Source organism: Trachurus trachurus, assembly GCF_905171665.1.
Source record: "Trachurus trachurus genome assembly, chromosome: 1".
NCBI classification, from domain to species: Eukaryota; Metazoa; Chordata; class Actinopteri; order Carangiformes; family Carangidae; genus Trachurus; species Trachurus trachurus.
In genome coordinates, this window is record NC_139891.1 from 20170074 (window position 1) to 20185390 (window position 15317).

Sequence of the window (15317 nt, forward strand, 5' to 3'; positions counted from 1 at the left end):
GTGTTGTGCATTTCCTATCAGTTGGCGATAGAGGTCAGTAGAAAATATTAACTCCATGCACCTTGTGTAGCCTAGTTGACCAGCCAAATAAATGGCCAGTTTCCCACTGGGCTTTTAATTTGAAGGCGGTCAATTCCAGTTCCTGTACCTTTTCGGTTTAAGGGATCTCATTGACGCTGCCGACTCTGACCGGATTTATCTGTTTCCATATGACCGAGCTTACTTTCACAGCGGGGTTCACACTGGAATACTGGACCTTGACAGAGAGACAAAGAAGACAGAGAGAGAGAGAGAGGGAGAGAGAGAGAGTGAGGGAGAGTGAGTGAGTGAGTGAGAGAGAGAGAGAGAGAGAGAGAGAGAGAGAGAGAGAGAGAGAGAGAGAGAGAGAGAGAGAGGGAGTACATGAAACAGTGTTATCAGCGGCAGAAGAAGAGGGGAGCTCACAGACCGGGCAGAGCTTTTTAAATATCCATTCCTATGGTTCTCGGATCATAAACACTTGAGGACTTTATAATAACCATGCACCTACTGGGAATATCTGTTCTACTGGCTTATCTTCTCTACACCAACCTCGCCAGCGACTTCAGCCACAGCAGCTATGATGATTACTACGAGCAGGAGCGGATGGACGAGCCGGTAAGTTTGGAAAAGAAATGGCAAAGAACTTGTATGAAGTAAATTTAGATATCTTTAAATAAGTGTGCGTGTGTGCGTGTGTGCGTGCGTGCTTGTGTCTCCATGGCTGACATGTGCGATGCTGTTTCACCTGATCCTGTCAGTGAGGGACTATGGTCCATAATGTGGTTTGATAAGGTTATTTCAAACAAGAACATTTAAAATCCTTCTTTCATAGGTTAAACGCAGCACTATTTAATTAAAGAGGCACTCAATATTTTACCCAGGAATTCAGATTTACATTCATCACGTTAGGTAATAGAAAAGTACCTCTGATGATGTCATGGTGACATCATTTTTTAACATCTTTTTAAAACAAATTTTAACAAAAAGTTTGCACTGTCAAGTGTAGCATTCATTAGAATAATATTTGAAATTTTAAATATGGTCAATCACATAGCCAGTGTTTTTTTTCCCCCTCTGCTGGAATACTCATTCAATTTAATCAAACAAAACAAAAGACAGACACAAACATGTGACCTTTCCAAAACAATCTGCAACTGCCATTAACAGAAGAATTACATGAATGATGTTGTAACATCAGTGTGCTTTATTATAAATTATTAAAATTGTTGAACTTAAAATCATACACTGAATCACAGGGAGGAAATGTGCTTAATGTGTATTTATATCCTGCAAAAACACACCATAATGATAAAACCGTAGCCACAAATTTACTGGGTTTACCACAAGCCTGTAAATGCGCTTGTTCGTCCAGATTTATGTAGACAAATCCCCTAAAACATCTAGAAAAAGTTGTCCAAACTGTACCCAAATTGTTCTCACATGGCTCAAATAAATAAACAAATGAATAAAACTTTTTCACTTTCTCCCACTCAAACGGTATGTGTGTGTGGCTTTGGATAAGTGAAAACAAAAGACGCATTAGTAACAGCCAGCGCTCAGAATGAGAAGCCAAAGCTCAGATCTCACAGTGTATTTTCCTAACTGATCGTAATCATCAGTACTGGTGCGCAGGATATCATTAAAGGTTTACCCTCAGCTTTTTCTACTGAGCCTCTGGATATAAGAGGTCAAACAGGGTTTTTATGTGTCACACTTAAAATGAGGCATTTGCTGTTTTACACCAGAAAACTAAACCCTCTTGTTTGAAGGCTATTATCTGTCCGTCAAGTGCTGTAATAATAGTTATAGGATTAATATACCATTGAAACATACTTTTCTTTAATGTTATGCCAACGCAGGAGATTTGAATTGAACTGAATTAGCAGAGAAACTAGATAAGAGAGGAAGGGAAACAGCACGAGAGCAGTGAACATTTTCCATCCAAGGGGGAGGATTAGCCGAAGAAAAGAGCCAATGAAGGCAAGTGTCACATAGGTCAAGTGTGTGTGTGGCAGGGCTAGAGTATGGGGGGGGGTTAGGTGCTAAGTAGTATCATGCAGCCATTTGATCATAGTAGATGATGAGCTTCTTCTCCAGCTTCTGCTTTCAACCATTAAAGCCCTAACAGTAATTCTGTGGAATTTAAATAACAACTGCACTTCTCTGCTGTCAAGTGTCTAAGGATTTAAAACACAGATTTAATTTTTTATCCACACTTGATTTGCTTGTTCCATGCTTTAAATGACATTCAGTGGCTTCACATCCTGTCACTTTTTTGACCACTTAATTGTATTGTGGATTTAATAGTAAAGGGATAAAATTGGTCTTTTTACCACGAGTCCACACTTGGTAATTAACAGAAAGCATGTTTTGAGTTATTATTTTGCAAACTGGGTCAATTTGATGAAGTGGAGCAGAGGCCTATCTATAAAATTGAGTCCAGCCATCCTGTGACGAATGAGTTGCCTGAATTGTAGCCTATTCTCCATCATTATTACTCGTAATCTCCCTCTCAGTCTCTATCCAAAACTTGTGAGCTGTGGTCAACCTTGCTGGTACTAAAGCTCTTTGGAGCTTGGAGCTCTGGAGTGGAGGCTGGCCGGCTGTGTGGCCCAGCACAAGACGCTCGTTTGTGGGTGAGAGGAGCAGGAAGACTGGGCTCATGAACTCGGTCTCTGGAGCTCAGCAGAGCTGCGGTGGTGGCGTTGTGTTCCTACCTGATCAGGAAAGTTACAGAGTGCAGCCATTCAGGCTGCAGCGGCAGCACGGTTCATCCTATTAACCGTTTTTCTACCACTTAAATGAGTTGAGAAACAGTATTTTAAGGTCGAAAAATTACATAGTGTTGCTCTAAGTGCAGTAAATTACTGAACATCCATATGGCTCTTTTTAAAGTAGATAGCGGGAATATAATAATTAAAAAGATTCGAGCATGGGCAGCAGGCCAAAAATAATTGGGCACCCCTGATCGAGAGCCAACTCAAAGAAAAACAATGAAGACATAGGTCAAGAGTAAATCTTCTTCTGAGTCTCTGAACTTCATAGCCTCCACAAACTCCACCCACACCTAACCCCAGGCCACCCTCACTTCTCTCAACTGGTGATCAGTTGACAGCTATGCCATCTCTTCACATGTCCAAGGCTTATGTCTGGAGATCCATGATGATGATGATGACCACAAAGTCAATCATCAATTGAATGCCTATAATGTTCTGGTTCCGAGTACCTTTATGGACCTCTCTGAACTCCATTAGGGAGTCTGTTATGGCCAATCGATGACAAGCTTGACAAATGTTGATGTCAGACAGGCTGTTCCTTCCACTCACCCTTTTCATGATTGCCAATATCAGCATCGCAGTCCTGCAGATGTTCTAAAGTCTCCAGGTAGTGCCCTTTCCAGTTCTCCGCCTAGTATTCCTAACAAGGCTGGACACTTCAAACTGATGTTTGACCCATACAATCACAAAAACAATCTGAGCATTCATCCCAGCGATTTGTGGCAACTCTCTCTTTTAAGAGAATTCCAACGCAGCAGCACTCAGCTGGATCCTACTGGGTTTTCCCAAACCGTGATTCACATCTTGGGAAATTGTGGAAAAGAACAACAACAACAACAGCTCAGCCCTTCCCCAAGAGTCTGGGTCTGATTCCAGTGTCGGTGACATGTCTGTAATCCGACCAATAATTTGTACTGTTGCAACAGGTTTTTGTCCTTCCTCTCAAACTAGACCAGGACTCCCCATGAGGTCTGGCAGAACTGGCAAGGATATGATTAGCCATGCAGGTGATGAGCAATCTAGAGAGATTCTTTCCATTAAACCCATCAAATAATTTTTTTCATTAATATTTTACTATAGTGCTGCCGTAAACTCTTGAATTTACTGATTTCAAGCAAATATACCCTCTGCCAAGCACCAGGCATCAGGCTGGCACAGTAGGTACACTAGGTGGTAAACATAGGTAGACTCTTTTTTCAAGAGCTGGTGAATACCAAAACAGGAAATTGAAATTACAGTATATTGACTGTATTCAGAAACACTACTTCAGAGTGAATGTTGTTCTCTCTGCTGAATGCATAAAATTGTTTGCCAACATGTTATTTGTAAATGAACCTGTTATACTTGGTGCTTGTGTATCTGAACACTTTTATGTTTTCTGTCTACAAGTGACAAGTAAATCAAACTTAGTCATAGTTAAAAGCTGCTGTATATTCATCTTCAAAGAGTATTCAAGAGAAGTGTGAATTCTGGTTCAGCATTCACACTTAATGTATAGTATATATCAGTTGCTTGTGGGGCTTTGCAGAGCTATGGTGGGTGTACAAAATGACATTCGCTTGACTTCAAAGAAAGAACCCAGGTTTCCGTTCTGACAAGGGGTGACAGTACTCTGTCACACATCAATCCACCACATAGCTTGTATATGGTCCAGCTAGATGTTCTATGACTCATTTGACTTACTACTTTTGGCTTCTTGGCAAAGGAAAAATCCCCTGTCAGTTTCTCCAGTGAACCCTGTTGTGTGCCATTTGTCTCCACAACTTCCCCAGGAGTTCCTCATTGCTTTTTTTCCTCCTCTATGTTTTCATTGGCTTTCAATGTCTAGTTTTTCCTTCTGACCTCCAAGATCTGAACTTTTTTTTTTTGCTTCATTGCTTTGGGAGTTTTTGGAGGGTGAACCTTATCGGCCTACCAATCTTTCAACAAATAGGAATTATATTCAAAATAGCGTGTTACTGGGTAAAAATAATTTGTCACAACAGATGAGCATCATTTGTCACAGCTCGCCTCAAATTTGCACCAAAAGAAAAGGAATATTTTCATGAAGAATAAGCCGAACAATGTAACTAAACTATCACACTATGGTCAAGTGTAGCTCATGATTCAGCTAATTACCTTTAATTCAGCAATGGCAAAACACAACCTAAACAGAAACATTGACAATGGGAGCCCGGTGCCCAGGTGAAAGGGTTGTCTGAAGTAGCAGATGAGAGTACGTTTACCATACATGGCAATACAGTAAATGCCAAATATCTGAGACAAACACAACCGAGTAAGGTTGATTTGGCCATACTTGTTGTTATTGGCAACCTACTGGCCATCAGTGTACATGTGAGATTTGATGAATCTGAAATTACAAGTGCATTGAAAAAATGTTGGAGCCAATTTCAGCTACACCATGGACAGGTCGCCAGTCTATCACAGGGCCGACATGTAGAGACGGACAAGGCATACGCGCTCACATTCACAGCTACAGGCAACCATAGACTGTAAACAGTATGGACGTAGCATCCGTGACGTCACCCATTGGTTTTGGGGAGTCGTTTTTGTGACTCAGATATTGTGGCCTGAACAGCGCCATGTTGGATTTACCGGCCGAGAACCCGCCCACTGGCCTCGAAGCAGCTTTCCACGGACTTCTCGGACCTGTCACTCAATGTTTCCGCGCCCTAATTGGCGAGAATTTTAACCTTATAATAGTAAAACGGTAGAGTGTGTGCGGGGGTAGAAACTATCGATTGAGACCAAAAAACGTGATGACACCAGGCTTTTAACATGTTTATTGAGGATGTAAAATCAGCGATTTTAACATGGGTGTCTATGGAGAATGCTGCTTTCTGACACCAGCCCCCAGAGGCAGCCGAGAGGATTGAAGTTTTTTGAATGCGGAAGTGAGCTTCACTTCTCAGACCGACAACTGCCCCCTTGCAGGCAACCAAGTGAACATTCAACCTCATGTGCAGAGAGAGAAGGCCAGAACACCCAGAGAGAACCCATGCAGGCACTGTTGCCTCTCACCAACAGTGGTAACCACTGCACCACGATGCCACCCCCGCTTGTCTACCACTTTCTTAAAATATGTTCTTGGATTCTGTGGTAGAGCATATTTTAAAAGAAGGGGGAAGTCCACTGGTCACTGATGGTAGCGGAAATAAACAAGTCATTCATCAACAAAGAAGTTAACACAGTCAACATGATTACTGACTGTGTTGTTTCCAGTTCAAACAGGAGTTTCATAGTTGGGGGTCTTTTGAGGCTGATGTTCCACCCTGTCCCAACAGCTGAAGCTTGTTTTCAGCTCACTGATTTTCAGATCACATTCCTCTGTTTTGTATGCAAATTCATATTAACCTCTCTTGATAATGTGTCCTTGAAAAACTAGCAAAATCCTATGTCACAAACTTCAGACCAGAGTGCAGGTGCATTTTCTATCTCTGTCCATGTGGACACTGGATGGAAAATGACAACTACACCTGTCTAAAACCCATGAAGACATTTGTGTTTTTCCTTGCACCAGGTGTCGGCTAGAACCCTCCATGTTTGATGAGCATGGATGGTAGATATGGGAATACGCTGTAGAGACCTAGATCATACTATGTCTCTCTGAAGTTACCAGGAATCGATCCATTTTGCATCATACGTAGCTGAGTTATGCAACTTATCTCAATATACCTGCCACAATGACACAATTATGGAAACTAAAAGCAGTGTAGGTCTCGAAATTATTTCCAGTCGCTAATACATTTTTTGTGAAACGTAAAATCATCCAAAGTAAGTCCATGTAATCACCATTTTTTTCATTTGTTTTCATTGGTTATTCCTGACTACCTAAAGTGAGCTGGGTAATGGACTCTCAAAAACTGTTCTGGGCATTTTTGATACAATCTACACAACATAGAAATTATAGGATTCTATGTAGTAGTATAAAACAGACGCATCTTACCTTGTATGTGGCTGTCCTGTCTCTATCTCATCTTTTCTATTACTGATGCTATGTTAACTACCTCTAGCCCGCTTTGTAACTCAGCAACACATCTCTCCAACACAGTCTCCAGTCTGCCATGAAGATGTACCTTATAGGCTGAATTATAATTATTTGTCCTACAAACACCAATTTCTGATTCAGGACATATTTCTTGATCTTGTTTCTACATTTCTAGACACCTGTTCATTTTAACCTGAGCACAGAATCAGTCTATGTTCTGTTTCAGGGATGGATTTTTTACTTCTGTTTTGCCCCCAAGAAAACCCTTACAGAAACTCAGGGCAAGCTAAGATAAAAAAAAAAACAACAACTTTCTTTCAAAATCTGTAAAATTCAATAATCGTTTGATGTAATGATGAAAAGGCTACAATCTGTAATCTGTAGACAACCCTGAACCCCTAAGCAGAGGGATGGATGTGGTGAAATACCTGACATGTGACAGCATCACTCTCTGTCTCCCCGAGTCTGTCTCAACATCTCTCCGCTGCTTCCTGTGGGCTTATATTGCTCCATCACTGGCAGCTTCATGGTGAAGATGACTAAAAATAGAATAGCTCTTTCTCCCTTTCTGAAGCCTTTATCATGACCCTGTCACCACAGAGTTTGTCTTTCATCTCTCACTTTCTATTTATTTTATACCCAGCTGCCTTGTCCTCAACCCCCCACCCCCACCCCCTCTCTTGTCTGCCTGTATCTCTTGCCCATATTTCACAACCCCCTGGAGTCTGCAGAGGAATGCGCTGTGTAATTATCAATCATTTTGAAGGAATTTTCAGTGATTTCTTACTGGACATTCCAGCTCAGTCTGATTACATAGCCCGGGTGTGGAGATTTGTGTCCCCTCCAACTGTGATCTATAAATATGACTCAAAAATGTCAAATGATCCTGCAGATTCATGCAAGAGGAGATGGGGAGTCTATTTGACATCCTTACAGCTTTTGAGGTTCAAAAGTAAATATTTGCAGGTTTTTCATTAAATTTATTTAGACATGTTGGGCAGCTTCACATTCAATTACATTTAGATTTGGTATTTCTTTTCTTTCTTCCTTTTTTCTTTTTGTAACAGTGGAAACATTATTATTATTATTTTTTTTTGTATATTTTTGGGGGCTTTTTTGCCTTTAATGTACAGGATAGTCGAGAGAGAGACAGGAAATGGGAGGCAGAGAGGGGGAATGACACGCAGGATAGGGTTGCTTGGCGCGGGATTCAAACCGGGGTCGCCTGCAGTGAGGACTGTAGCCTCAACACATGGGGCGGGTGCTCTACCAACTGAGCTAAACACTGCCCCAAGTGAAAACATGTTTTGACACAAAAACAGGACAATGAAATATACATTAGACAGGCAAGGACAAAGTGAACAAAACAAAGTAAACGCCCTTTTCCACTAGTGCGGTTCGGCTCGGCACGGCACCGGCACTTGGCCGTGCCGTGCCGTGCCGAGCCGTGACTGTGTAGTGGAAAAAGCGCCATAAGGAATACAATATGAATTCACCCTGGTGGGTCTGTGGGAAACAAAAGACAAACTGTGGTCCAACAAATAACACATGAATCACTGAGAGAAAGTTAAAAGACATAGACATTGCGGCAACGAGCCACAGGCCAGACTCAAACCTTGACCACCAGGGCAAAAATACCAGGGCATGCTCTACAAAGACAATATTTCTTATTTTGTGCCTCACAAAGCTCACACCCTTGTTACTGAAACCTTATCTGTCTCCCTCCCTCTCTCTGCTCAATATGTTTTATGTTTAGTTATTCTTCTGTCTCGTGTATTGGAAGTGCTCCTCCCCTTCCCTGCAGTTCTGGAGCAGCTGTGGTGCTCCTCTGCAACTCCATCCACTTTTCATTTCAAATCCCTCCTGGATGATGAGACTAATGCCTCAATAACCCTATATACACTATTAAACTCACAAAATTTGCTGTTTCGCTTGCTTGCATCTTGCCATGGAGAATTCAGTGTTAGATGGACTAATTTTGGGGTGAGTCCCGGTACTATGATTAAGTGTGAAATTAAGGGTCTAACTCTGCTGGTAAAATAAAGAGTGACAGAATTGTGTCATTCGGGCCAGAGTATCACGCTCATTAAAAAATGATCTGACCTTTTCAAAATAATTAGCTACTATAGGAGTAACCTGATCTGCTGCACTGACCCCTTCAAGTGTGTGATCATCTCAAATCACTTAGATGGAAACCAGGTGGGGGAGATCGCTCACATGTGTTACATCTACACACTTAGCTCTCAGTCATCCCCTTTATTCTATTTTCATGTCTGATGATCTGTACTTCAGTATTGTCTCAGTCTGATATTTAGCTTTGACTGACATTACTCCGGGATCATCCCTATGTTCCGCGGGTCCTATGTTCCCCGCTTTTCCCCAAAAGGGTCCTATGTTCCCCGCTGTGTATGTGACCGGGGAACATAGAACCGTTTTTTAGAAAAAGGATCCTATGTTCCCCGCTTTTCCACCAAAGGACCCGGGGAACATGCAATTTTTGGTCCCATACCTGGAAGTGGAGTTGTGACTTTGCAGATTTTTGCCTATTTCTGAATGAGAGTTGAGTTGTGACTTTGAGTGAGAAGTGGAATTGTTTCATTGGTTGGGTTTAGGCAATGAAGAAAGGAGTTGGTTAAAGTTTAGTAAAAAGACCAGGTAGAGGCTAGACAGGCCAGATAGAGAGTCCAGATAAGTAGAGAGAGTCCATCGAACAGCAACAGTGGGGACCTTTTTTCAAATAAGGGTCCTATGTTCCCCAGTATGTATTGCGACCGGGGAACATAGGACCCTTTTTGGGAAAACCGGGGAACATAGGTATGCTCCCGTCACTCCCTGCACACTTAGCAGTTGTCAGAGAGAGAGTTGTCAGTACATCATGTGACTCAGTTGTTCTGTATTTGATTCTGTATAAATGCATCTCATTGTTGTATCAGCGGTCACTCTCTTTCAAAAGTGCAAAAAAAAAAAAAGTTTGTGCAGGTTTTCCAAGCTGTTTTATATGCTGGACCTGTTAAACATAATTGAATTTCCTTAGGGATCAATAATGTATCTCTAAGTCTAAGAGAGGTTAGAATCTCTACTCCAGATTTTCACATCATGCAAACCTTTGTGTTGAGTTTTCATCAAAGTTGAAGTTGAAAAAATTGTGCAGATTCACTTTACCCCCACACTTTTCATGCTGGTGTGATCAGGCCACATTTGTAGATACTATGTATTACAAAATAATCTCTTGTCACTTTAGGACTGAAACGCTGACCAAACTTAATCCGAGCTAATGTAACTGGATAGTCATACTCCCTTTCTCTTATTTTTCTACTCCTTATTATTTCCCTTATTCCCCTCATCCATCCTCTCCTCACCCCCCATCCTGAGCCCGCTCAATCTGTCTCATGCTGAAAAAGTTTATGTACCAAGAGAATGTTTCATAAATAGAAAACCTCAAGTGTGTGCAGCTGCAGTCAAGTTCAATTAAAAAGTAAGACATCATGCATTTGACCAGTAGTGAATGGAAATAGTTGATATACGCATGCTCCTCGAAGATGCTACACTAAGTGCTGAAAGTCTTTATTTCATTTTAAAATAACACTTCATATCGATAGTCTGGTTTAGTCCTCTGTGTTTAACCAGGACCCCCTCCAAATGACCTGCAGACCTCACCAGTTGCCCGTTGACATGCTGTATTTCAGACTTTGTGGGTCTGAATAGGAGGTGGGTGGGGGGCACGCTGAATGTGAATGAATAGATGGTGAAACAGGGTCAGTGAGGATCAAATGCACAATGCAGGAAGGTTTGTCAGAGCATCTCTCTGTTCAACTGAAAACACAACATGTTTAAAACTATTTTTTAATCTCAAATATCCCTGATTATATCACAGGTTATATCTACAGTTTTTTATTTTTATTTTTATTTTTTACAACCAGTGATTTAATTTAAAGGGGACATATTATGCAAAACTCACATTTTCATCACACATCAATGGATGGGACAGATATTTTTCCTGGAAGTGGTCCATGTGTATTTAAGGCAGAAGCAACATTACCAGTTATCAGGTCTGTTGTGTGTGTGTTTGTCATTGACAAACTATGTAGACTAAATTCTCCCAGCCACCACCAACAGCAGTGTTGTTATGCCTGATTAAGTTCAATATATTGTATATATTGTAGTCCTCTTGACTCGAGTCCAGAAGCTCTGCAGTCAGAGTTTGCTAGTCTGGATTTGATGTTTCACTTGGAGCTGTTCCTGACTGCTGACAGTGAGGCAAATATACTAGACTCATCTGATTATCTGATACTTATGTAAATACGTCAGTCAGAACGGTGACATTGCATAATAGGACTTATGGTAATACAGGTGTATTGAACCACTTTCCTTTCTAAAATATAGCAATTATAAACTCATAAACTCAAACTAATAATTACCATTTAAAGGGACAACGAGGAGTTTTGGAAAAGCGAAGCGTTTTCACACTACATTTATGAGCCTCCGCGCGCACCGTAAAATTCTTTTGTCCGGCGCAAGACGGACTCATGTTTTCATTCATCAAGAATTAAAGTCAGAGGTTCAAAGAGGTTCACATAGCGTCGTAGTTCCGACCATAAACGGCGATTCAGCTGCGTTATTCTCATGATTCGTTGCGAAACCGAAAGTAAAAAACGCTGGTCGGCTCGACCAGCATCTCCGCCACCACTAATAATAACAAAATAACGATAGAGACAGAACGATATATTTATCGAAAATGGGCCCATTAAAAAAACGAGCCTATTTTTTAGGCCTTTTCTCGAAAATTGCATATCCATAATAAAATGAGTATATCTCTGCAACCACAAGGTCTATTTGAATACTTTTGGTGTCATAGTAATGGGAAAAAAATGAGGAATTGCTGAGATGTGTAAATTTCAGTATATCTGTTACTGGTGAAGAGTAAATGAAGATGACACACAGAAAAAAAATTAATAAAATTAATATTCGCCTAAAAAAAAATCATATTTTTGATGAGTGCCCTTTAGAATAATGCTGATGAAGCTCAAACTCTCTATAAAATCATTGTACAACATGTGAACATTGTCTCTGCAGTGGTTGATTCTGATTAATTGAAGCAGGACAAAATTATTGAGATTTTACTACAAAATATCCAGGCGAACTTTCCAAAATGTCCATTTTTGGCACAGCTTGGAACCACCTGCTACTATAAACTATTGTTTAATCTTTATTTTCACACAATTTGGATAAACTAACTGAAAATAAATCTACTGGAACCGATTGTAAATGACTAACACAGTGGATTCAGTCTCTCTGCGCCCTGCTGCTCAGAGCAGCTTATTTGGGTGGGTTTGGTTATCAGCCTCTATCTCTGCAGCGGAGTGGTCGATTCGAGTGAGTGGCGGCTCATTCGAACCAATAGAGAGAGAGGAATGACGCTATAGACCCAGGTCGATGTGATTGGCCGCACTGGCCATGTGACAGCCATGAACCAATCAGATCAGCAGATCCACGTGCAGGCCAACGTGGGGTTGCGCAACGTGGATGCGCGCGCACCAGGCTTCACCAGCCGGCGGAGTAGCAGTCCGGCTGATTCAGATGTAAACACTAGGCACAGTAGGCAGAGTTCAACTGGAAATATTGTGGATTTACCCATAACACAACCTTTTCACGGCAAAACAGCAAAGGTAAGAGCAAATGTACGACCATGTTTTGGCCACGCAGCGTCTGGTTTTGCTCGACTTTGTTCGTTGTTGTCTTCTCCCTCTGCCTGCTGCTGTTAGCTTCTGTGTTAGCCGCGGTTGCTACGTAACGCCCCAATGTTTGTAGCAGGCTCGTTCCTCATGAGCGGTCGCTGATGTGTTTTGCATAATGTACAGTAGTATAAGAGCCAGAAATGTGGCGACTGGGTCCACACAGAGGTGCTTTATGAAGTTTGATGTCTAGTTGTTTGTTTGAGTAGTGTTTGGGCTGTGTTTGGGTCATATAAACATGGTTTTTTACACGTTGTAGCCAGGCTTCTGCTGTTTAATTTGACATATAATATGACCATATTCTTTCATAATCAGTGCACTGGGGGCTCTGTTATTGTTATTTATGTCTTCAAGTCCCCCATGTGGGGGACTCATGAGTTGTGTGGGTAGCGGAGATTCATCCACATTAACGTGAGACTTTTTTATAACCAAATAGAAACTCCTCGTTGTCCCTTTAACAGTTTATTTGCAGTAATCTTAGGGTCACCTGCTTTGACTCTTACGTCTACACTCTGTGTGTACTGTTGTATTTGTGGTGCTATTTTTTTTTCACTACATACATTACATGTATGTGTATGTTCTGCCTATTGCTTGACATTTTAAGAGGAGAAGGACCCCCCCCCCCCCCCCCCCCCCCCACCAATTTCTTATCCGGTGTATTTCAATTGCTTTTTGTTCCTCACTGTAAGTTAATTGGTCTTCATTACCATTTGTATATGGCACCTGGGCCTTTATTTATATTGGTCCATCTTATCAGAGTAGCCTACATACCAGAACTCTTCAAATTCCTTTTATTTGTATAGCAATGAATAAAGCACTAATATAATCTAATCTAATATAATCTAATATAATATAATCTAATCATTTGTCTCACATCTTCGCTACACTTTCTTGTCTCTCCTGGTGTCTCCTGGTGTTTCTCTGCACCTTGCTTTCCTGCATATTAAGAACAGAACATTTTTCTCCTTTTGTAAAGAGTTGCAGATGTTTTGTCTCTCCCTCTCTTTTTCTTGCCCTGTGTGTGTGTGCGTGTGTGTATGCACGTGTGCGCGTGTCTGGGTGAACAGCTGGTTTAACAATCACAGAAAAGAAAAATCAATGAGCTGCTCAAATTGAAATGTGATTTAACCTGACATTGTTGCCATGGCATATGTGTGTATGAGAGGCCCAACCTCCATACTTAAACCTGCATATGTGTGCATGCACATTTGTGAACACATGTGAATGTATATGTCTTTAACTGAATATATTTGAACGGAAGATGTAATCTGTGTTTAATTAATTAAATTATACCTGCCCCACACCTGCAAACATCTGTGCCTAAAGAAACAATTAATGAAGATTATCTTAATGGTCCCATTCACAAAAAGCTAATGGGAGTTTTTTTTTTTTTTTTTTTTACATTAATTAGGTATCACTATGAACATGTGATGTTAGAAGTATATAGATGCAACCAACAGAAGTGGGTGGATCAGTTTTCATGAGAACATATCTGTATGAACTACTGTTCATATCTCTATTTCTGACATCAATGAAACTTGTGCTGTGCTTAACAATGGCCATTTTCTACCATGTTCTACCCATTAGCTTTTAGTTCCCAGCTATGACATGTCTGCTTAAGTGCACACGCCTGGTTTAACAGACTGACTGTCATGTTTCTGTGTAAACACAGATACAGACACTGTGAAAGAAGTGATGGATGAATACAAGCATGTTTCTTTCTTTTGATCTGTACTAATTAAACATTCCCTGTGCAGCTACTGTACATTTTTAAGGTGGAATGTTTTCTTGCATTTCATGCAATGTATAATTGCCATTTGTAAATCGGTCAATACACCTTGAATGTCACTTAATGAAGTAAATGAAAACTACGGTGATTGTTAGCTCTCCTCCATGACAGATACTTTCGCGATGACTGGATCTTCAAGTGCTTGACAATGTATCTTAACTGGCTCCTCTGGGTCTGTTGTGAGACATCGAAAGTCTAAAAATATTTGGTGCTGCAACCATTTCATCCAGTTGTGAATGACATCAGTGGTTGTTGTTCGGTGTGGTAACACACTGGCAGAATAAACTGTGAGTGTGTGTGTGTACAAATGCAAGATCAAACACTTGACTGTTAAACAAATACAGCCATGATGAATTTTTAACTCTAGTACACACACAGAGAGAGAAGCAAAACACAAACTACTGACTTGTCGTGAGACCACCAAGCTGGAGGTTTGTATGGCAAAGACAAGTTGTGGTTACTTACTAAACACACACTTCTCAGTATACAACACATGTTAGCAGCCTATACCCATGAGTGTTAAAACCTGAAGGCTAAGAACATCATCTGTGTCTACAAGGGTATGGATCATTACGTTTGTCTCTCTGCCACTGAACAACATCTGTTTCCACTTTGTGCTTATTTCTGGGAATAAAAATAAGCCAAAAAAATCAGCAAACAAATCAGCACATTGCTGATAGCTATTGGCTATTACCAGGTTAAGTACAATCACATCAATGTACTGTAGCCCTTCAAAATTTAACTAGATGTAGCTATAACTCAGCCTATGTAGACCTGACCCGTCCTCTAAAACCCCATCTCCTTACCTTACCATACCTCTTACCATATGTCCCTTTAACGGGCTGATGACCACACCCACTCTGGGTTGTGGCAACCAGGTGGACACTTGTCATTGGACAAACACTTGTATAAAAGAACCATTGTTCCTGTCCTACTCCATTTGACTCCCTGATGAAGGCTAGACGCCGAAACGCGTCGGAGTTTTTAATTGTCATGTTGACCATGCCATA

General features: G+C 41.0%; 1 protein-coding gene across 1 annotated transcript in view; it reads left to right on the forward strand.

Moving 5' to 3' along the window:
• The first annotated feature begins 342 nt into the window (after positions 1-342).
• Positions 343-15317, forward strand: part of vegfc (vascular endothelial growth factor c) — a 50846-nt gene continuing 35871 nt past the window's right edge. Inside the window, exon 1 of the mRNA XM_083979830.1 lies at positions 343-636. Within this exon, the coding sequence (XP_083835956.1) occupies positions 520-636 (117 nt within the window). The 5' untranslated portion in view covers positions 343-519. The remainder of the gene's footprint in view (positions 637-15317) is intronic.